The sequence below is a fragment of the Cannabis sativa genome, chromosome 1, assembly GCF_029168945.1.
Source record: "Cannabis sativa cultivar Pink pepper isolate KNU-18-1 chromosome 1, ASM2916894v1, whole genome shotgun sequence".
Taxonomy (NCBI): Eukaryota; Viridiplantae; Streptophyta; class Magnoliopsida; order Rosales; family Cannabaceae; genus Cannabis; species Cannabis sativa.
This window is the reverse complement of record NC_083601.1, coordinates 33,195,366-33,219,065: the sequence shown is the minus strand read 5'-3', so window position 1 is coordinate 33,219,065 and position 23,700 is coordinate 33,195,366. Positions and strand designations below refer to the sequence as shown.

Genomic DNA, 23,700 nt, shown 5'->3' with positions numbered 1-23,700 from the left:
CTATGCCTATGTATGCTATGCAAACAACCAAACTCTCTTCTCGTATGGTTAACAAGATTGATGGCATGGTCAGAGATTTTTGGTGGGGTTTTGAGAAAGGAAATCATGGAATTCATCTTAGAGCTTGGGATAATCTGTGTCTTCCTAAGTCGCTTGGTGGTCTAGGTTTCCGAAAAACTAAAGAAATGAATCAGGCCTTTTTGGCCAAATGGGGGTGGAATATCCTCACCGGAAGCCAATCTCTGTGCTGCAGAGTTTTAAGAGCTAAATATCTAAAAGGGAAAGACTTCCTTAATTGCAGATATAAAGATGCAGATTCTTGGTTTTGGAAAAGCGTTGTTAAAGCAAACGCTATCTTAAGAAAAGGTGCCTGCAAGTTGGTTACCAATGGTGAGAACACTAAGATCTGGGAGGATCCCTGGATTCCGCATCGTAAAGGTTTCCGTCCGAAACCAATTGGGGGGCCCTCCCCCAATGTAAATTGTGTGGCTGACTTATTGTTAAATAATGGGCAGTGGGATGTTCCAAAGCTGAGAGGCTATTTCGACCAAGAAACAGTCTCTGACATTCTTAAAGGAGGCCACCCTTCTGGAACTGGCTCCGATAGTTGGGTTTGGACGCTAGAAAGTACCGGGCGATTCTCGTCTAAATCTGCGTATCTGTCTCAGGCTCAGGAAAGAGCTCCTCACTGTGAGGTAGCTCCGAAACTCTGGAATAAGTTATGGAATAGCAAAATTTTAGAACGTCACAAAGTTCTGTGGTGGTGTATCCTTTCTAGTGCCCTCCCGGTTAGAGCGGTGATTGGAAAAAGATTCCATATAGACGACACAACCTGCCCCTTATGTGGTTTGGGGGAGGAATCGTTTGAACATCTTTTCCTGTCCTGTGATGTGGCGTTTCATTTATGGCGCTCCTCTCCATGGGGCATCTTTCCAATTTGTGACACTGGCATACGAGTTTGGGATTGGGTCAAGTTTATCTGGGATTTAAATACCAGAGGGGTTCGAGTTGATGATGTGTTTTTATATGCCTCGATTGTTGTGGATACTATTTGGAGGGCGCGCAATGAGAAGGTTCACAATAATTGTTCTCCTGATTTAAAAAAATGTATTGACAATATTTGTACCTCTTATGCAGATTTACATGTTACTTTGCTTCCTAGTCCCACTCCAGATCTAAAGGAAGCTTGGTCCCCTCCTCCCCCGGATTGGATTAAGCTGAATTGTGATGTTAAGGTGGGATATAATAGTATGTGCATTGCTGTTGTTGCAAGGGATCATTTTGGCAGAGTCATTAGAGTTCAGACGGCTAGGGAAGATTTCTCGGATGTTCTTTGCGGAGAAGCTGCGGCCTGTTGCTTAGCTGTCTCCGTAGCCTTAGATATTGGTTCTAAATTTGTGATTGTGGAGAATGACTCGAGTGTGGTGATCAATGCTTTCAATGGGAAGGTCTCTCGCTGGGCTCTTGAAAATTACATCTCTTTTTGTACTAAGAACTCTCCCTTTTTTATTAGTTGTAATTTTGTTCATGTCAGTAGATCTTGTAACTTCGCCGCACATAATGTGGCTAGATGGGCGTTTGCTCATCAGGTATTTGGGTCTATCCCGATTTCGGATTTACCTAACAATATGTTGTGTAACGACCGCGAGGTCTAACTATTTAATTATATGATTTAAACGCTTTTTCTCAAAAAAAAAAAAAAAAAAAAAAAGATATATTTATTAAACTTGTAAAGCTTTAAGCCCACAATACCGTTCAACAGCTATCTCTATACTAAATTAATATAAATAAAATAAGATTTCAAAAAGTATCATATCATTTCGACATATGCTTAAGTATATGATATCATATTATTGATATTCAAATTTTGGGTATGTATAATAAATTAATTTGTGTAGTACAGCTGAAAGCGCTTCAAGTTCCATTAATAATAAATAAGGTGCTCCCTTCCAATTTAATTTTGATGCAGAGACAAGCCCAGTCTGCCAACCTATAATTTGAAGTTAGAACTTGAAAGTAGCTTGGTAAGTTAAAAAATGCTTCTTTTATTAATCAATTAATCAAATTTACTTCTAATTTTATATTTATTTGAAACATATTTATTTTTATATGTATTGTACCCAAAATATACTTTGACATAAGAGAGTTGGAGAGTATTTTGAAGTGACAGGAGCAAGATTGGTATAATATTTAAAAAAATAGGTAAAAATGATAAACTTTAAAAAAGAGAATAATAATAAAAGAAAATAATATAAAAAAAGTATAGAGTGTAATTTCGTCTGGTTAAGTTTGTAGACAATGAAGTCCTTAAAATTAAATTAAAAATATGGGCACCACAAGAGACAAGTTTTCCCAAAACACAGTGCGTAGTAATTCAGAGGTATAGTAGTTAAATGTAAAAAAGACAGGCCCAAAGTCAAACTCAGAATTTGAATTATCAATCCAAAGAAATTCAAATTCAATATACACATGTTTTGAGCAAAATTTAATTTGTATTGTCCACCAATTCGACCTTTTTTATTTATATTTTTTTCTAAATGAATGATATTTTGACTTTAGAAATCAAAACAGTATAAATAATAATAAAGAAAATTATGTATAAAAAATTGATAAGAAGTATAGTCACAATATTCTAAGTACTACCTCTAAAAGAGAAAAATAATGGAAAATAAACATTAAAGTAGCGTATGACTGAGATGAATGAAATAAAATTCAATATATATAAAAAAAATTAATAATATTTTGTAATGTGACATATTTTTTTTTATCTAAAATGAAATATTTATTTTACTAAAATTATAGAAAAATCATTCAATTAAAATAACATTCTAATACTTTAAAATATAACTAAACTAAAAAAAATAAAATAAAAATTATTTTATATCCATTTTATTTCCTCCAACTCCAAACAAACACATTTAATACACAAGTATAATTTGACAACTAAGATAATTAGGCATGCGAGCTCATGATCCAATAATATTGTATTAAAAAAAATCCTCCACGTTACAAAAAAGTATTGTTGATAAATTATATTTGATGGCTTTTGGTTTTTGGTTTTTATTTTTCTTAAAGGGATATGGCTTTTAGTTTTATATAATAAGAAATTCATACACATAACATAAGTACAGGCTACAGCGATTTGGAGGCAATTGAGAATTTACGAGTGAGACGCATGTTCCGGAATTTAACTTCACATGCCATTTTATTTTGTTATTATTATTATTTTCATTTAAAATGAACAAATTATTACAGCTTGTTTGTCAGAAAATGTGTTTGTATATTTTAACCAAAGATAAATATGTATTAATCGAGTACTACGTACTATAACAGATCAACAAGTTAGAAATGGTATGGTATAAATATGAGCCGGCAAAATTCAGCAGAAAGCATATAAGCAGGGGTATAATAAGGACCAAGTCCAGCATTTTGGGGACCAAATCGGCACCACACGGTTGTTTTTTTTTTTTATTTCATTCAATTCAATCCATATGGCATGGTATATATGCGTATGTGATAAAAAAGATATATAAGTTTTCTTTTTAAGGAAAATATTGGTTTGATAGGTTGTCATATTTGGGATTATTACATAAATAAGGCGGGTTGAAATTTTGGCCATTATAATATATTATAATGTGCATATATTATATATAAGACTCCTTTTCAAAAAAAAAAAATATATTATATATAAGACAAGATTTTGTGATAATAATTTTAATAAATAAATAATTCTTCTAATCTTGAACTTTAAGTTGAAAATGACCAGGATTTGTGATTTTTTTTAAGAAAATTTATTATATTTTCTTCCTCATAATGATCCCTTTTTTTTAATAACTCGAAATGGTCCCTCTTGATCATCAAATATATATTTTCTAAAAAATATATGGTAGGATATAGTTTTAATAAATGTTAATGGGTACCTTAAGGTGCCAAAGCATCATAACAGATTTTTTTTTTTTTTTTTTGAAGAAGACATAGCTCAACTACTAAACACCAAGAGCAATAAGTACTCTAAAAAAGTGGAGGTGAGGCCACCAAATAGGATTCTCTAGCTACCAAATTATACTATTGTTTGTTGTCATAGCAAGTTTGGCCAAAACATAATTACAAAATCTATTACAATGAACAAAGCTAGCACATTTGAGCTTATTACAGAGACCAAGAATATCATCCAACACTAGATTCAAAGAAGTAATGATAGATGCATTGTTTTTAATTTTAAGCACAATATTCAAATAATTCAAACTCAATAATGATATTTTCATACAAAAAAAAAATAAAAAATTGAGACAAAGCCTTTCAAAAAATCAAAGCTTCTGCTACCTCAAGCACGAAACAATCATTCAAATATCAACTCGATGATACACGAACAACGCCTAACTTATCTCTATACCACGCCCAAGCCACTGCAATTGCTCATAGAACAAATAATATCATCAATATTAATTTTGAGACAACCACGGGGGGTCCATTTGGGAACCATCGGAAGTGAAGGAGGCCGCAACTCAGGCCTACTAGAAGAGACAACCCTTGTCGGCTGTAATGGAGAGGTAGTCGCTACCAAACGCTACCTATTGTTAAGGTAGTCACGAGTCCAATAATCAATAATAAGCATATGAGATAAATCAATATTGTTATGGACCATTTTAATCTTTTTGTACCAAATTCTCCACATAATTGTCGTAACTAATTCAATCATCTCTTTAGCAAGGGGATTAGTAAATCTATGAATAAAGGTAGGAAATGATGATTAGTTTCTTCTTCCAATCCACATAAAGAACATAACCCATCAAATAAGAGACCATGACGTGTCAAATTGATTTTAGTAGGAATCCAATTATGGGATACTTGCCAAGTTACCAACCCACTGACGACTACCAACCCAAGATCTCCGAACGACGAACAACGCCCCATAAATGTAAGTTTTTCATTTTATTTTATTGTATTATATGTAATCTAACTAGGGTTGAAATGTATAATTTTATTTATAGGTTTGTTGATTAGGAATAAATTGTATGATTAATATTTGTTATCTGTGACTTGATGTTAAATTTAGGGTCGAAAACGACTGGATCTGAGTTTTGGACAGAAAACTAATTTTTTCCCAAGCTTAATGGTTATAACCTGATGTCTTCCTGTTGTTAAATGAGTGAAGGTTGAAGACGAAGGTCCGATGGTAGCTCGATGCCACCTATAAATGTAGGATATGGTCTGATAGTGGCCTGATGCCACCTATAAATCTAGGATATGATCCGATAGTAGCTCGATGACACTTATAAATGTAGGATATAGTCTGATGGTCGTCTAATTTTAGTCCGATGACTTCCTGACGAGCTTAATGAATGGAGCTTAATATCCATAAATGTAGAATATGATCTGATGGTGGTCCAATGGTAGCCTTATACTACCATTTTCTTACGTACAAAAACATAAAAACATAAAAAAAAAAAAATAGAAATAGGTAGCATTAGGCCACCATCGCACCCCCATCAGACCACCATCGGTATGGATGAGAATTAGAGTATGGATGGTGAAGTTAGAAGAGAAGAGAAGGGAGAAGGGTATTATAGGTAATTGTTGTAAATACAGGTTGAGTTTTTTGACACGACACGAAATCGGCACAAGCCCAGAAGGCACGAGCACGACTAGGAACGAAAAAATACAGGCTTGGGCACGACACAACACGATGCTACAAATTGGCATGACATGGCACGAAAAATATGTACTTAAGCACAACACGACACAAGAAGCACGAATAAACTAGCCCAAAAAGGACGACACACAACAAGCCTAAAAAGCATGACATGACATATTAAAAAACTTTATAATTTATTAATAATAATAAGATATGAATTTATCAATTATAAATAAGTTAAAATAATAAAAAAAAGTATAATACTAAATATTATAATTTTATAATTAAAACTATTAAAATATAAAAAATTAAGATTATATATTAATTTATTTATAGAGTACGATATAAAAATTTGAGTATTTATAAATAAATATTTAAATTATAATAATTAATAATTTTTGTATAAGATAATGTGTAAAAATATTATTCAAAAGTTATATAAATATAATTAAAGCTTTGAAATATACATATAATTTAATAATTGTAAAAAAAAAAATATAAAAAAGTAAAAGACAAATTTAAGCCCGAATATGAAAATGAGCTGACCTATATAAAATGAGCTTATTTTTTAATTTTGGTAAATTTGTGTTAAAAAATTTAATATAGACTAAATGTTTGCATATTAATTTAAAATTCCTAATTAAATTTTGTTAATTTTATAAAGGGAATATCAAGAGTGGAACTTTTCATATAAATATAATTCCAAATATTTCACAACTTTCGTGGAATTGAGAAAAGGAATTTGGAGTTGGACATCATTGTTTCTTATAATTTTTATGGGAATGAGTCAAACGATAGTGAGAGCTATGCCTAGATGTTCTCATTCTATCCATGATGCACTCTCTATCACATGGTTAAATATCAACTAATCAAATTCTGAAATAATTATGTAATAATTCTATCCCTTTTCATTTACCAAATTTATCTTATCTTTCAGTTTTTGGGTAAGTGCATACTTTCTAATTTCTATATCTAAACCAAAGAGATAACATGTCTTGACTATGTCAACTTTTATTATACAACACATATAATATGTATGTACAGAAGTAATCCAGTCATTATCTTGAATTGATTTTGTACAGGAAGAGTCCAGGTATGGTATGGTGGTGGTCTGTGTCAGTGTGTGCTTCACCTCAAATTCTCGACAATATATCAAAGTTTGTTATCAAAAAAAAAAAAAAAAGACAATATATCAAAGTCAAAAAAGAAAAGAAAAAATTGTTTTAATGATTGAACTTAAATTATACTTTTACTTTTGAGAAAGTGCTTTGAGGCTACTACAATGTTTTGTTTGGAATTAATTTAATCACATACATGCAAATGATTCATAATTATATGTGTGTCAACGTAATTAGCTTCAAAGAAAGATTCCCAACTCCCAAGTACAGTTTTATTACTACTCTTAAAATCATCATAAAATCCAAAAACAGCAAGGGACTCCAAACTAACTCAATAATGCTAATTATTATAAGGTTTGCATTGGCACATATGGTACCAAACCAAGATCAAAATATATATATAAAGATTAATTGCTGGCTATTTTCAAAGGCAATTATTATATATATTTGTACTCTAATTAAGTAGTTTTAGAACATGTACTTAAAATATTTTAAAGTTTCTAGCTGCTGTATTATTTTAGCTTCAACTTTTAATTTTACTTTGAATAATATCTAATATTAGCTTCATTTATTCCCAACAAACCAACAATAAAACAACCAACCCCACGCGTTATTTATTCAAACTGATGTGCTTCTTCATTCACATTTTGGCTTTTTATAAAGACTAATGTGTTGGGGTATGAGGATAAAGTGAAGAGTTTATATTTCTTTTTTTACTTTTCAGATGTTTCAAATTCACGATTTTAGCTAATAATGTTGTTTGAAAAATACCAATAATAGTGGTTAAGAAACCTCCATCTCTAGTTGAAAATTGAAACTACTAATGCATGTTAGTTGGACAAAACTATATCTGTCAATTACATACACCAAGGTTTATAATCTATATTGGTACTTTATCTATATATTAAAGCAAGTAGTTGGGAAAAAAATGCATCATATTTGAAAAATAGTTTGATTTGAAATGAATTGCTTTCATTCATTAATTAATTCATTCTTATAGTTGTGATGTTGAAGCATGAAGTTACTTAAAAGAATAAAGGGATCCCTTTGTATATGAGTGTACGAAAATTCTATCTCGAAGGTCATCGCACTCATAACTTAATTGGGCTTATCTTAATAAACAAAAAAAGAACATAATTGGGCTTAATAACAAGTACTGCTTGCTTCACGTGGATTTCATTATGATTGACTAAAACTTAATTATTTTTTTTTCTATCAAAAAAATAGACATTTTATTGGTAGCTAGACCGATATAACTGCATGAATAATAATTATTATAATGAAGTGTGCATATCGATGTGATAAGGGTTTGATTCAATCAAGAGGCAAATATTCGTATCGCATTTTTTCTCAAAAAAAAAAAATATTCGTATCGCATAATACTATATAGCCATACCTATAACTCATAGGGTGGTGTATCATCTAACTTTACACGCTAATAAATAGACAACTATAATTCATCCTATAATAAATACTTTTCTAAATTTGATTTGTTTCAATGAAAAAGAGAACACAAATGACGATATTTAGTTTACAAGTGAAAGAAATTTATTGTGACTTTCATACAAAATTTAATAACTTTATAGACTATGCTGATTTTTTTTTTTATGGATTTACTTAAATTATATTTTTACAAACAATATGAATACTTGTAAACAACATAGCAAAAATGTAAAAGTAATGTAAAAACAACGTGTAAACAATATAATATTATTATTGTAAAAATAAGGTCAAAAACAACAATATAATAGAATAAGAATAAGAATAAAATCAAATTTAAAATATATAAAAAAATTGATAAAAAATAATTAAATTTGTTCTCATCTTGCATTAGATGGTCTACCATTTTATTTCGAAACAGAATACTCATTCCATTAAAATAATAAAAAAATATTACATATTGGAATGACAGTCCAATAATTTAAAATGCTGGCAAATAAAAATATGAGGAAATTACACTTAGTATGGGATTTTAAAAGTTCTTATGATAAATATGGCACATTTAAGTTTGGCCAATTTATATGGTATTTTTTTGTTTTTAGGTTTTTGTATGGTATTTGATATGTCATATATATGTAATTAGGTTTCTAAATCCCATATTTACTGTTTTTATTTGTTTAGGAAGTTTTATTTGTCATTGATGCCGGAAAAGTCACCGGAGTTTGTCGTCATGCGGAAAAGTCACCGGAGTAGCGGTCGGTGCGGAAAAGTCGTCGAGTTATTGCCGGCTGGCGCGGAAAATTCGTCGGAATTGGCATTTTCGCCGGAAAAATCATCGAAAACTCACCAAGAAACCGGCTTAAAGTCTAAGAAACCGGTTTCTTGGTGATTTTTCCGTTGACAATGCCAATTTCGACGACTTTTCGACGCTAAGCTACTCCGGCGACTTTTCCCGCACCGACAAGAACTTTAAAAGTCATTAGAATTGGCATAGTCGCCGAAAAATTACCAAGAAATCGTTTTCGGTTTCTTGATGAAGAAACCGCTTTTTGGTAATTTTTCCGTAATTTTCTCGACGACAATGGCTCGACGAATTTTCTAAGCGTTGGTAGCAACTCGACGACTAATACACCGACAACTACTCCGTGACTTTTTCAACATCAACAAGAACTCTAGGAAATTCGTCAAAATTGTCATTGTCACCAAAAAATTATTCGGGCTAATCACCAAGAAACTGGTTTTTTCGGTTTCTTGATGAAGAAACCAGCTTTCTTGGTAATTTTTTTATATTTTTTTCTCTATTTGGTTGATTGATGAACCGGTTTCAATTATTTTCGGTATATCATTTTTGTTTTGTTTTCATAATCTTTATTATTGTTGTGTAACAAAATTAGTTCCTTGATGAAGAAACCACTTTCTTGGTGAAGAAACCGGTTCTTGATGAAAAAACCACTTTCTTCGTGATTTTTCTAATGATTTTCTTGGCGCAATGCCGGCTTCGACGACTTTTTCTACGCCAATAACTCTGCGATTTTTCCAACACCAGGAACTACTCGGCAACTTTTTCGCACCGACATCAAACTCGTAATAGTCGTCGGACTTGGCATTGTCACGTAAAATTACCGAAAAATCACCAAGAAACTTGTTCTAACATCAAGAAACCTGGTTTCTTGGTGATTTTTCCGCGACAATGCTAATTCGACGACTTTTCGGCGCCAGAATCTCCGATTTTTTTCAAGACTTGGCCATGGCTACTCCGGCGATTTTTTCAAGACTTGGCGGCGATTTCCGTGACTTTTTCCGGTAAGCCAAGAACTCCGTGACTTTTCCAAAGACGAGTGACAACTTTAATCACTATAGTTTTATTTGTTTTATTTTTTTTAAAAAAATAAATATGAAGGGAATTTTAATATTTTTTATGGTAATTTAATTAAGTTTTTATTTTTTATGAATTTTAAATTCAGATTTCTTTTTAATGTTTTGTATGGATTTTTTTAGAAAAAAACCATATTTTTAGTTTGATTGGTTAGATAATGCCATATTTAGTGGTATTTACTTTTTATGCCATATTTATCATAACCTTAATAATTTTTTCCATATTTTTGAAAATAGCCCTAAAAATATTGAGTTCCATTCCATTTTGTTACTACGCCACCTAAATCCATAACAAGAATGAATTATAAGTTTATGTTTTTACTTTTAACTTGGTAGTCATGAAAAAAAAAATCCCAAAATTATAAGTTTGATGATGAGCCCAATAAAGAGTTTAAGGTATGTACATTTGGGGCCTGGGGTCCATGTAAAATGGACAGGTGGAGGTGGTCCATGAATAAGAAGCCCGGACATTAAGCATTACAAAGTGTGTACATGTCCCCTGACCGACACTGTATTATATATTATGGTCCCAACACTCCCTCCCAACTCCAAAATTTCTTATTTCCCATTCCCACTAATCAATAATCTCTTGTTTATTTCCTATTCCGACTAGATTTTCTTGTATATTTAAATGATATATAAATGTGTATAGATCATTTTAAGCTTTTGTATTTTGCTTAAATATTGACTTAGTTATTGAGGTTTCAAATATACGATCTAATTGTATTTGTGTGTTTTGTTCACATGCCTACTTACTCTTTATGTACAACATAGTTATTACTTGTTACATGTGAAACGATAATTATACTTCAACATAATGGAAAATGCTAAATATTCTAAGGGGATTTATAACTAGTGTCATGTAGCATTTCTTAATTAGTGCCTCATTTTGATTTGACATCAACATAATCTTTTCATATTAGATTAAACAGACTTTTTTATCATTGGAATGAGAATTATTATTACTTTTTAATCTTCAAAAATCTTCCTCATTTCTCTGTTACTAAACAAATTCAATTGAAACCTTCAAGTCAACATGTGTGTAAAAAACAACTATGTACGAGTAGGGCTGTAACTTGGAAGATTACAAGAAATGGACCAAGCTAATGAGTTATATTACTGAAGGCCCAGCCCTGAAGCTGGACGGATTATATACATGGCTTGATAAGCGTTTCTCTCATCTCATACAAAATCACGGCTTTAAGGGGGCCAATTTATTTTTATTTTTAGATAAATATCATAAAAAGTTTCATAAGTTTATTTATTTTTAACAATATTCTATATCAATTTTTCTTATAGAAAGTAAGGGGAGTATAACCATTGAAAGTTTTCAATAAGTATTCAAAGTCTAATTTAATTTACTTATGTTTTATGGATCTATGATTGTATTAGTTATACATATAATACCCCTACATTTCTCCTTTTCCTAAATTCAAAATTCTAGGAGTAAATTGTCAGAAAAGGAAAAATATGAAATTGGTTTTTTTAATGTGCATATTTTCAGAAAAATCGTGTATGCTTGAGGTGATTAAAAAATATTTCACTGAAATAGAATTAACCTTAATTAAAACAACCTTAATCAAAAAAAAAATCGTGTATGCTTGTAGTGATTAAACAATATTTCACTGAAATAGAATTAACCTTAATTAAAACAAATGTCACCTATTTCAGAAACAAAACAAAAAAGTGACCCATACATGTATTAAAATGAGCAAACATTATAAATATAATAAAATTCAATTCAACACTGCCAAAATCAAGGAATATCGAAACTTAACATTCCCCACATACTTGAAGGGATAGACAGAATTTATAGAGGAACATGTGCACTAACTCGAAATAAATTGATGATAAAACTTAGAGGAAATTACACTCTATACCCTTTTTATATTGTCCTCTTTTATTTTTACCCTCTTTTTTAAAGTCTATCATTTTTACCTCTTTTTTAAAATATTGTACCAATTTTGCCCCTGTTATTTCAAGATACTCTCCATGTGACTCTCTTATGTTAGGGTATTTTGGGTACAATACATATAAAAAGAGGTATGTTTCAAATAAATATAAAATTAGAGGTAAATTTGATTAATTGATTAATAAAAGGGGTATTTTTCAACTTACCCCTAAAACTTGGGAGTATAATTAGGATGATTAAATTAGGCCCATTTAAAATTCAATTTTACAAGGCCCAATTTCATAGAGAAGCCCATCTATTGGGATATGAATTAAATTGAGCTTTAAATGCCTCCTGACTCGTTCGTTAATAAGCTGGAACTTATGGTGTAGTAAACGAAGATTAGCCCTTTTACTTCTTAAAAATGAAAACAAAAATGGAAGATTAAAACGTAATTCCCATGAAAATCACAGACTTCTGTTTACCTCTCACGACATGTTGGGGAAGTCACGTTTTGTTTTGATCAAAACTGTAGTCATATCAACATAAACGACAAGAAAATTACAAAGCCTGTAATCAGCTAACATACAAATGTTTTTGGGGAGAGCTACAGGTTTGGATGAGCTATCCATAGTGTTTGTGGTGCATTGTTATCCACGACTGCCATAAGTTCATATCCATATCCACAACTCCACACCCTCAATTTTCAGTTTGAGCATTCGACAAAAAAAAAGTTTCCATTTTCCACATTAGTACTACTATCACTCTCAATTTCTTTTTCTCTCTCACACTAATATTCTGTTTTATCTACGCTGCTTCCTTTAATGGCATCCATTTCTAGATTGACCATCAAAGATTGCTCCTTTAATAAGGCGAGCCCAGCTTTCTTTCACAGGGCTGTCCCTGCTTTATGGGATAGGAGACTTAAATCCCATCTGGGTAAGTTTGATTTTTGGTTCTTTGTGTTGGTTGTCTTCATGGTAGTATATATTTTCGAATTTGGCACATGGGTTTAATTTTTTGTTTTTATCTCTTGTTTTAGAAGTTTAGTGCTTTTTTGTACTTCTTTTTTTTTTTGGGCTATTTCCACTTTTTCTAATTTTTTTTGGACTGTTGGAAGTTTTCTTATTCATTACTGCTATATTAATTCAGATTTGAGAGTTGGCAATTGTGTAACTCTGAATGGAGAGAATTATGCTATTCAAAGTAAGCCACGGAGTCCCATTGCTGCTCTTTGTTCTCCTTGGTTATTCGTCAAAACTTCAAGGTATGTTAATGTTTTTAAACGAGCTTCTTACGTTAAACAAACATAGTGGTACATTGTTCATTTGCATTAGACTACGATTGGAATTAGCAGCATATTGAATTATGTTTATATTGGAAGTATATGTAATGTAATGGGAGAAAGGAAGTATATGTTTTGCTGACTTGTACTTGTAGACAGTCCCACGTTCAGTGCAAGGCTGCAACAAATGTATCTGGGGATGTTCCAAACAGTTCTTCCTCTTCAAATGAGATGAATCTGTATGAGAAAATAATTGAAACTTTGACGACTCTTTTTCCTCTTTGGGTATGAATAACCTTTCTCCTTCTCCCTGAGGTGGTATATAATGTAATATGTTATATGTTCATATGTTTTTTTAGTTTAATTTCAGCTTTACTCTTGACATGTTTTTTATATTTGGCACTTTTGAAGTTAATTTCTTAAGATGTGCTACTTGCAATGACAGGTCATACTGGGAACCATTATTGGCATCTACAAGCCTTCTGCTGTAATCTCTCTCTCTTTCTTTATCTGCTACCTTGTTGACTTGCATATCAACTGTTGTCTAATTAGTTCAACCTACAGGTAACTTGGTTGGAGACAGATCTTTTCACTGTTGGCCTTGGTTTCCTTATGCTATCTATGGGATTGACCTTGACTTTTGAGGATTTCAAAAGATGTTTGCGAAATCCTTGGACTGTAAGTAACATTCACATTGATGAATTTTCTTCTGTGCTGAATTTGGTATATAATTATTTTATAACTTTTGTATTTCAGGTTGGTGTGGGATTTCTTGCTCAGTATTTAATCAAACCTATGTTAGGCTTTGCTATTGCAATGGTAATTCTTCTTCATCAAGAGTTTTAGCTTATTGTGTGTTGATTGTTGTGAGCAATAATTTTGTATGTACCCTTTGATTTAAATCCCCTTTTTTATTCCACTGGAAACCAAGATATGACTGACAGCATCAATCATCTTTTTTCTGTTATGTTTTTTAGTATCTTGTCATTCTTCTTTGTCAACATTTCTTAAATGCCCTTATCTTGCCTCATCAACGTTTTAATTATTGATATTTTAAAGTGAAGGGAAACTGCTCCTGTATTTCCATCTTTTCATGTTCTAGTCTAAAAATAGTGTTTTATAACTCAAGATTAAATGACGAAAAGATGATGGTTGAGGAAGTGTAAATACTTGTCCTGTCCTGTTGCTATTATTGTAGTGGGATTTTAAACTTAATGAAAAGGGGTGAATATGCAGCATGCTACTGTAAATTAGATGCAAGAACTACGGTAGGCTTATATAGATCAATCCATAGATATTATATAATATACTTTTCTATTTAGTGACGGAGGATTAATGTATCTTAAAAGCTAACATTGTTCAGTCACTTCCTAAGCATGTGTAGTGTTTGATTACTTATACTACCCTAGTTCTAAGTTGTGAGAACCCCATCCTCTACTAGAACAAGAGGACATGTGGGAAAATTTACGATTTGTGGATTTCGATTTTGACTATTCTATTGAGGATGGTAACTCAATTTTTTGCTAGACATGTGAACAAATTACTATATCTTATATATGTCTAACAATTTTCAATATGACCTTCAGACTCTAAAACTTTCTGCACCTCTTGCAACTGGTCTCATCCTTGTCTCATGCTGCCCTGGAGGTCAGGCATCAAACGTTGCTACTTATATATCTAAGGGAAATGTAGCACTATCTGTTCTTATGACAACGTAAGTAACACGAGTTATATATGTTTTTTTTTCTTGTCATTATTTCTTGTTTCCAGTGGAAGTGTTAGAATTGAATTGTGTGATATTAAAGGTATCCCCACTGTAGCAACAAACTATATACTAATTCAGTTTGGATGTAATTAATTTTGGTCTATACCAGTCAACTGAATTTGAGTGGTTATGCCTTGATAGCTGTCTTTTTTTCGTGCTGGTTTAGTAACTATGTTGGCATGCATAATTTTGTGTATGAACTAATTTGTTTTCAATGATAAATGCACGAATGGTTTTAAAAATATGACAATGCATAAATCTATTCCAAAAGGTAGACTATTGCGCTGATACATAGAAGTTCGGCCTTGTGTATGAATGATAAGACCCGAGAACTCCAACTCTAGAACACAATAAAACAGTAGCAATAATAGGAGTAGAACAGTAGCAAACAATAGGAAATGTATATTGAATGTATGAGAAACCCAATTACAAAGAATAGGAGCCCTTAGGCCCCTTTGGTGCAAATAGAGATTTACTCAAACATTGCATACCCCCCAATTCCCCTCAATATTCTATATATATTATTGTATTCCCTCCAAAACACTACCCTTAATACAAAGACTCAATTACCCTTTTATTTAATATATGTTAGCACACCACACTAATCCTAGGTCCTAACAATGAATAACGCATATGACTAGGTAATGGTTGCGATGCCTTGATAGCTGGAAAGTAATGTCTGGTGATTTTTTTTGTTGACTACTATAATATACATGAGAACGATCTGCAATAATCTTGATATACATCTAAATTTATGCACTTAAAGAATGCTTATGTTTGTATTATATTTTGTGTAGCTGTTCAACAGTTGGAGCGATTATTATGACTCCACTTCTTACCAAACTTCTTGCTGGTCAGCTTGTACCTGTTGATGCTGCTGTAAGTTCACCGTAACTTAATTATTGCTTGAATTTTTGTACTATAAATCCAATATACAGTTGACAAGGTTGAATTTTAGTCTAACACTAGACAAAAATTTCGATAATATAATCTCAATCCCACAACCAACCTAGATATTTTATTTGTCGTAGTTATGAGGAGTATTAATCGTCTCTATCCTTGTTTCTCCATACTTTTTAATTCACCCAATGGGAGTCTTACTTTAGTCCTGCTTGATTTTCATAGCACCAATCTGTAATTAAGGAAAAAAAAGTAGTTTGTACAAACTATTAATATTTATATGGAAATTAGTCTGGACATCCAAATTGTAACAAAAATTCCACATCAGTGGAGAAGTATGGGGCATGAATCTTAAAAATACTTCTATATCTAGTATTTAATGTGTTATATGAAGGTTTTAATGTAATTACTGAGTAACCAGTGTCATATATTTCAATTTTAGAAAATTTGCTTTTACTCTGTCTGTGATGTTTCTTCCTTTAAGCTATGCAGGGTCTGGCGATGAGCACCTTCCAGGTTGTTCTAGTACCAACAATTGTTGGAGGTAACTAAAAGGTGTCAATACTTAAGTACAAAAAGCATTCATTATCAGTGCTTTCTGCATCTAATGGTTTGGTTTTTATTCCTGCTCTTTTCGGCAGTGTTGGCAAATGAATTCTTCCCCAAATTCACTTCAAAAATTGTGACATTGACTCCTTTAATTGGAGTGATTCTCACTACCCTTTTATGTGCAAGCCCAGTAAGTTTGAAAAGTATTCATAGATGCCTTAATTACGTTTCATTGTAGTGTAATAGAAGGATTTCCTTTTCATCAAATGAACTAACTAGAATATTTAAAATTCAGATTGGGCAAGTTGCTGAGGTCCTCAAAACTCAAGGAACACAGCTAATATTGCCAGTGGCTCTTCTTCATGCTGCTGCATTTGCTCTTGGTTACTGGCTTTCCAAACTATCATTCGGGGAATCCACTTCACGAACCATCTCTATAGAGTGTGGGATGCAGGTAATGAACTATCTCTGGATATTATTTGCTCATGATTTCCTTCTAAACTGTCACTGTTCTGCAATTTGCCACTGTTACTATGTGCTTGAATTTGAATAAATTATACTGTCTTTGTTTCTACATGTTAAAAAGTTATGTCCACATAACTTGGTGTGAAGAAAGAATTAATCATTACCAGTTGCTGGTTGGGTGACCAGATTTATATATTAGCTAATAAACACAAAACTACTAATGTACTTGTTTTTATATTGGAAGAAGAAGCACATCAGTAAATGCAATACTTTCCATCATAAAGAGTGAAATTTCAGAATCATTTATGCTCACCATATGACACGTACTTATGAACAGGATAACAAAGTACTATGGAAGCTAATAAATATTATTCAATTCCTCATCATTTATTATCTTATATATAAACAAAAAGGCATTATCAATACACTTGATAGAATATCTAGATTTTTATATTTTCATCATATAACTAGCATTTTCTTTTCCCAACTTCTTGATTTTACTAGCAGATAACTAAATCTAAAGTGGCTGCTATTATATTGACCTTGATTTTTTTTATTATTATCATTTGCAGAGCTCTGCATTAGGATTTTTACTTGCTCAAAAGCATTTTACAAACCCCTTAGTAGCTGTTCCTTCTGCAGTTAGTGTTGTCTGTATGGCGGTAAGACTCATTTACTACCCTTCACTCAGAACTCTTTTTTCTTTCCCAGTTAATTTTGAATGCAAATAACCACTAACTGTAAAATATAACCATGTCCTTTACAGCTTGGTGGGAGTGGTCTTGCTGTCTTCTGGAGGAACAGACCGATTCCTGTCGACGACAAGGATGATTTTAAGGAGTGAAGATTTCTCTTGATGATATGTTGGTTTAAGAGATTTCACACTTCTCATTCTTAGTTTTTTCTTTTATCTTTTTTTAGAACATGAGTAAAGGACATAGCTTTTAATGATTCGAATATCAATGTGGGCTGTTTTTTCTTATGAAAATTTTCATGAATGTGTTTTGGAGTTTCCTTTTTTCTGCTTTGCTTTTTTGGGCTCAATTCATATTTAAAAATTATAAAGTTTTCTATTATCAGCACATTAAATTAATCATGAGAATGGAAAACATGATGTATATTTTCCATGTGCTCTTCTGGGAAAATTCCTTGCAACAGATTTGAAATCTCTTCCCATATTTTTTGAGATTTGTGTGATGCTTTTCCTCTGATTTTTTCTTTTTCTGAAGTCACTGAATAAAAAAAGTTTCTGTAGCTAAATAAATGGTAAAAAACAAAAACAAAAAAGATTAAATAATTACCCATCATGATTGAATTTAAAGTAATAAATTTTCAGCAGGCAGAAAAAGGAGAAGCTAGCCTTAGACTTCAGTTGGGTAATTAATAACTATTCTAACTTATTTAATTTCAAAATCTAGATAGATTTTGTTTACAGAATATTTGAATTTATGTGGCAAAGAATATATTTTCTATTATTTGGTTGGTTTAAAGAATATATATATTTATGAAGTGAAGTGAAGTAATAAAATGTGTGGAAAAGTTTGATGGAATTTCATTCTAATATTTTTCCAAGCAGACAAAATTGAGTGGGTCTGTCTATCTATCTCTCTATTCCTTGGGTGGTGATTTGAAAGGAAATGTATGGTGTTTTGTAATTTGACTTTTAGAAGTCAAATAAGGATTGCTTTTTTGCCTTTGGGCCCAACCACTCATTTATTAATAATAGCTTCTTCTTCTTCTTCTTCCTCTACTTATTTCTTAGTACACCTAATACTGATACAGATAGTGATGCCAGCAGGGATCCATGGTCACTTGCATAACAAGTTTCAAATTACCAAAGCAATGATTCAACAATTTCTTCATTATTATTTTACTTTAAAACTCATATGATTGAATCTGATTGGAGGCCCCTACATATAAGTATCCTACTATCCATAAGTGATCCATTTTATAATACATCTTTCGCTTCTAATTTTATCTTAAAAGTAAAAAAAAATAAAAAAGATACATTTTAAATTATTTCCAACCATGACTTTAAACATATTTTTCTTTATTTTAAATCTGCAAATATTAACTTTATCTTTAAATAAAGTTAATTTGTATTAGGGCAAAAGAGGGCAATTGGCTTATTATATAAGAGTATGTCATATATTTAAGTGTGGTTTAGTGGTAAGTTGATAGGTTTATGTTTATGAGAGCAAAATTTCAAATTTTGCCTTCTATTGTTAATAAATTTTACCTCTCGTGACAATTTTTTAGGTCACCACTATTGTAATTTTTGTGAATAAACAAAGTATACATAAATAATTAAAGGAATCACTCTAAATTTTGTTTATTCATTCACATGGTATCAGAGCTCCAATTGATAATGTGTAGAAACTTAATGTCATATATAAAATGTACGATCTACTCCTTTTATTGCTAATTAATTTTGAGAATGAACCTCATACATCTTACCATACACTCACCTTATTCTACATTCTCCACCACACTCTTACAATCTAACATGATATCAGAGTCAGATAAAATATAACGAGTATTTGACCCAAATCCAAATATTAATTAAAAAGGAATAGCCAAAAGAATGACTTGTGATTTGAGAAAAGTGAGCCAGAAAAAACGCTTGAGCCAAATAGTCGCTTATGATCAAGTCATCCAAGATTGGTAAGCAAAAAAAAAAAATAGTCATTATTTTGAGGGAGAAAGTCTCACATTGATAATACATAAAAACTTAATATCATATATAATATGCATGAGTCACTCATCTCATTGCCAATTAGTTTTGAGATGGAACCTCATGTATTTTATCACACACTCATCTTATTCTACTTTCTTTATCACACATTCACATTCTAATAATTTAATGAACAATCCAGGATTTCATAAAAACTCGGGATTAAGATTGATATATTAATGGTCATCATTGTGATATGAATAACTCTTTTATGATAAACGACACGTTGATAAAAGATATTAATTCATATTGGTTTAGTCATGCATAATCAAATTTACACGGTACCTACATTGAATGTCTATCCACAAATGTGGTCCGAATCAAAATCACACGTGCTAGAGTATAATGCTTAGTAAATTGTACTTGGTGATTTTATTTTAAAGATTTCATACTTTGATACAGTTACCAACTTGTTTTATTCATATTCTATGATATTAATTCTTCATACTCCTTACAAAGAGTATACCTACTCTATATGAATAAATAATTTTTAGATATTTATTAATTATATTTTTATAATTAACACATTAATTTATCTTACACTTGTATATCATTTATTTTCTAATATATTATCCATTAAATATTTGCTTTTAGGGCATAAACCTTAACATGTACTGTTGCAAATCATCCGCTAACACTCTCAGAATTAACACTATAAGGAAATTAATATTCGATCCTTTCAGAAAGTTTTGATTCCATTATTGTATAGCATATTTCCAGCCACTCATGTTATTAGGTTCTCAAAACAAAAGTTGTAAGAATCATCTTATTTGAGAAAATTTAAGGAGTAAATCAAATAACTTAATGAACAAAAATAAGAGTTCATGAATACTCAGAATTAAGACTAGTCTACTAATGATCATCATTGTGATATGAATAACTTTTTTATGATAAACGACACATTGATAAAAGATGTTACTTCATATTGGTCGAGTCATGCATAATCAAATTATGCACGATATCTTTACTAAATGTCTATCCACATATGTGATCCGAATTAAAATCATACATACTAGACTACATTGCTTAGTATATTGTACTTGGTAATTTTATTTTAAAGAAATCATACTTTAATACACTATCAACTTATTTTATCCATATTGTATGATCTTAATTCTCTTATCATTCCTTACAAGATCATACATACTCTATATGAATATGGAATTTTTAGATATTATTACTCAAAATGGTAAACTACGTAAGTGTACATATCAAGTAGTACTCACATAAGTAAGGTCGAACCACATTGAATTGAAATTGAATACTACTAAACTAGATTTGTATTTCTATTTGGTTAATCGAAATAATCTTGACAAGAAAAATAATTAAATTTAACAGAAAATTTAAAGACAACTTTTAACGTTGTTCAAAATGGATGGAAGATTAGGAATATGAATCTCGTTGTTTCAGTTACCCAATTGTTAATGCAATTTATTAATTTTCTTTCTTTAAGTGATGACAAATTATAAAAATAACTACAACTCTTCTCAGATCATTAAGGTCCTAAATTATATATTATATATTACATCTCTAATATAAATTAACATATAATTTACATTAAGTAATAATCTAAATATCACACAAGCTCTGTGAATACTCTCATTTCACATAAACCTATGTTTGTTCTATTAGAGCATTCATGATATTCACTTCTCAGTAATTTGCTTACCCCTAGTCTTCTTCAACACTGGTGCATGTGCCTATTGATCTTGATCCTCATTTGTCACTCGCTGCTCTACTCTTGGCCTCTCATATTATTTACTACTTCTCAATGAAATTGCTTTGCAATATTCGTTGGCCTTTACTTCACTAGTGTCAGAAAAATTCCCTTAAGCATGTTGTGCCATAAAACTTGCCAACTGATCCATCTGAGTCTCAAGACTTTGGATTACGCCCTAGTTTCAGTCATAAATTGATTAAGAGCATCAGGTTGAATTTTATTCTTTGGTTGAGGAGGCTGCTAAAGTTGTGGTTGTTGTGGCCCAAATTTTTGTGGAGGGAAGCCTTGTTGTTGTTGTTGTTGGTTAGCTGGTTGCCCATGATAATTAGGCCAACGACAGCTTGCCATATCCCTTTGATACGATTCCTGGATTGTAAGGATTGCTTTTGTACTTCATGATGTAAGTCTTGAAACTGCTAAGTCTTGATGTATTGTTCGGATCGTCTACCCTTGCCCTACTCGGTCAGGTAGACTCTATCCGTGCAGATGTATGCTGAACTTTGTTTGGAATATCTCTTTCAGCCAGATGTAGGAAATAGGAGTCACGTGTCACCAATATGTGTTGTCACGTCATAGTGCAAAAAATGGGATAACATAATTTATTTAAAATTGATAAATAAATATTTATTTTCATTCTAATCAAATTATGGAGCTTTTTAATGTACTGCGCTTTTGAGCTACTTTATTTATGCTTATGTGACGTGCCTTCGGACTTGTTGTGTCGTGTCATGCTTAAGTTTATATTTTTGTCTCGTGTCGCGCCAAGTTTCCTTGCAATATCTTATCATATCGTGTCTAAGCTTATATTTTTTTTTTGTGCAGAGTCGTGCTCGTGCTTTACAGGCTCATGTCAATTTTGTGTCGTGTCAAAACTCTTAGCCTGTATTTGTGACACTAGCCTTAACCACCTAAATTCATCTGATGGAGTATCAAGATGCAATACACCATGATAACGACTCTCAGACCTATTATCACGACCATAAGTATCAATGTAGTCTTCTAACTAAGTAACCATCAAATTAGGAGGCAATTGATGATTAATAGTTGAACCACTTAAATTTTTAATTTTTATTTTATATTTCTTAAATTTTACTCGTTAATTTTTCTTAATCTTAAAAAATAGTGTTTTATATTTATTTATATTTATAGCTTAAAAATAAGCATGAATGAGTAATTTCCATAATTTATACTAAATAAATATGAAAAGAAATAAGAATGCACATGGTCATCGAAGTACATATATGATAAGTTGATTATTATATAAAATTCCCATGAAGAAAAATATAAAGAGAAAAGTTAAGGACAATCACAAACTAATCCTAATGATTATTAGGTAGGTGACTTGGATTTGCTTTCTTATCAATCACTAGTGGTGATTGCTTAATAAATTGACTTGCCGTTATTTGTAGAATGCTCATAACATAACATGTACATGATTGATGAGCAAATAATATTGATGATTTTGATAGGCCAACACAACTTGTGTAAAGGATATTACCTAATCACAAATATGAAAACTATGCACATAAATAATAATAATTTTTTATTTTTATCTTTTAATGTTAGAATGTTTGTTTATTTGGTTTTGTAAATGTTTTTTGTATTTTAAACTACAGTTTAATCTAATTTATTTGTTTTTCACTATTTGAGTAGCTTGAGAAAGTATGTAACCGTCGTGTTATATGTGTAAGTCGTTTCAGTGTGTTTTATTCTTACTCGCATACACACATTCTTGAAGAAACTTTTCTAAAAATCACTTATTTTAAAATTACACTAAATTAACTACATTTAATTTTAAAATTTTTAAGTAAAGAGTTACTAAAAACCATCAATCCATTTAAATTTTTTTCAATTTAATTACACAATCTTATAATCGTCACACTCATAGCTTTTCTTAGGTTTTGATGTGAAATTGCAATATGCATAACTTAACCTAATTTCCTTTCTGTAGATCACGAGACTCTCACTATCCTAAAATATTCCCTCACAAAAAACTTCCTCTTTCTCGTTATAAAAAATTAAAATATTAAAAATGATAAAATGCTTGGAATGAAAAAAGAAAAGAAAAAAGAGGACGAAGACTTTTGGTGCAAAAAAGGTAGCGTGAAATTTTGCAGTAGACTACAGTAGCAGGGCAGAGAGAGAGAGAGGACCTTCCAATTTTTAACTTCTTTCTCAAAGCTAAAAGACAAAAAGTATTCATTATTGGAATCCTAACCCAAAACCCAAACCCAAATCCATAACCGAACCCGAATCCGAACCCAGTCACTAAAGAAATAAAGATATTTATACATTATTATTATTTTTTTTAAATAGATAAATC

At 31.1% G+C, this 23,700-nt stretch overlaps 1 protein-coding gene across 2 annotated transcripts; it reads left to right on the top strand.

Moving 5' to 3' along the window:
* The first annotated feature begins 12,339 nt into the window (after positions 1–12,339).
* Positions 12,340–17,937, top strand: LOC115706929 (sodium/pyruvate cotransporter BASS2, chloroplastic). 2 transcript variants are annotated; one of them, XM_030634706.2, is made up of 13 exons: positions 12,340–12,898; positions 13,112–13,226; positions 13,400–13,529; positions 13,690–13,731; positions 13,809–13,922; positions 14,001–14,063; positions 14,831–14,958; positions 15,807–15,888; positions 16,402–16,453; positions 16,551–16,648; positions 16,754–16,912; positions 17,496–17,585; positions 17,690–17,937. In XM_030634706.2, the coding sequence occupies exons 1-13, from the start codon at positions 12,784–12,786 to the stop codon at positions 17,765–17,767; spliced, it is 1,266 nt and encodes a 421-aa protein (XP_030490566.2). In that variant the 5' UTR covers positions 12,340–12,783; the 3' UTR covers positions 17,768–17,937. The 2 variants fall into 2 exon arrangements, with proteins under 2 accessions (XP_030490566.2, XP_060964254.1); XM_061108271.1 differs by lacking the exon at positions 12,340–12,898 and having other exon boundaries at positions 13,404–13,529.
* The last annotated feature ends 5,763 nt before the right edge of the window (positions 17,938–23,700 follow it).

Excerpts from the sequence above, each read along its gene's own strand:
- LOC115706929 (XM_030634706.2), top strand. The coding sequence starts at position 12,784 with ATGGCATCCATTTCTAGATTGACCATCAAAGATTGCTCCTTTAATAAG. Across the intron at positions 14,959-15,806 it reads CTATCTGTTCTTATGACAAC|CTGTTCAACAGTTGGAGCGA; the intron begins GTAAGTAACACG and ends TATTTTGTGTAG. Across the intron at positions 17,586-17,689 it reads TTAGTGTTGTCTGTATGGCG|CTTGGTGGGAGTGGTCTTGC; the intron begins GTAAGACTCATT and ends TGTCCTTTACAG.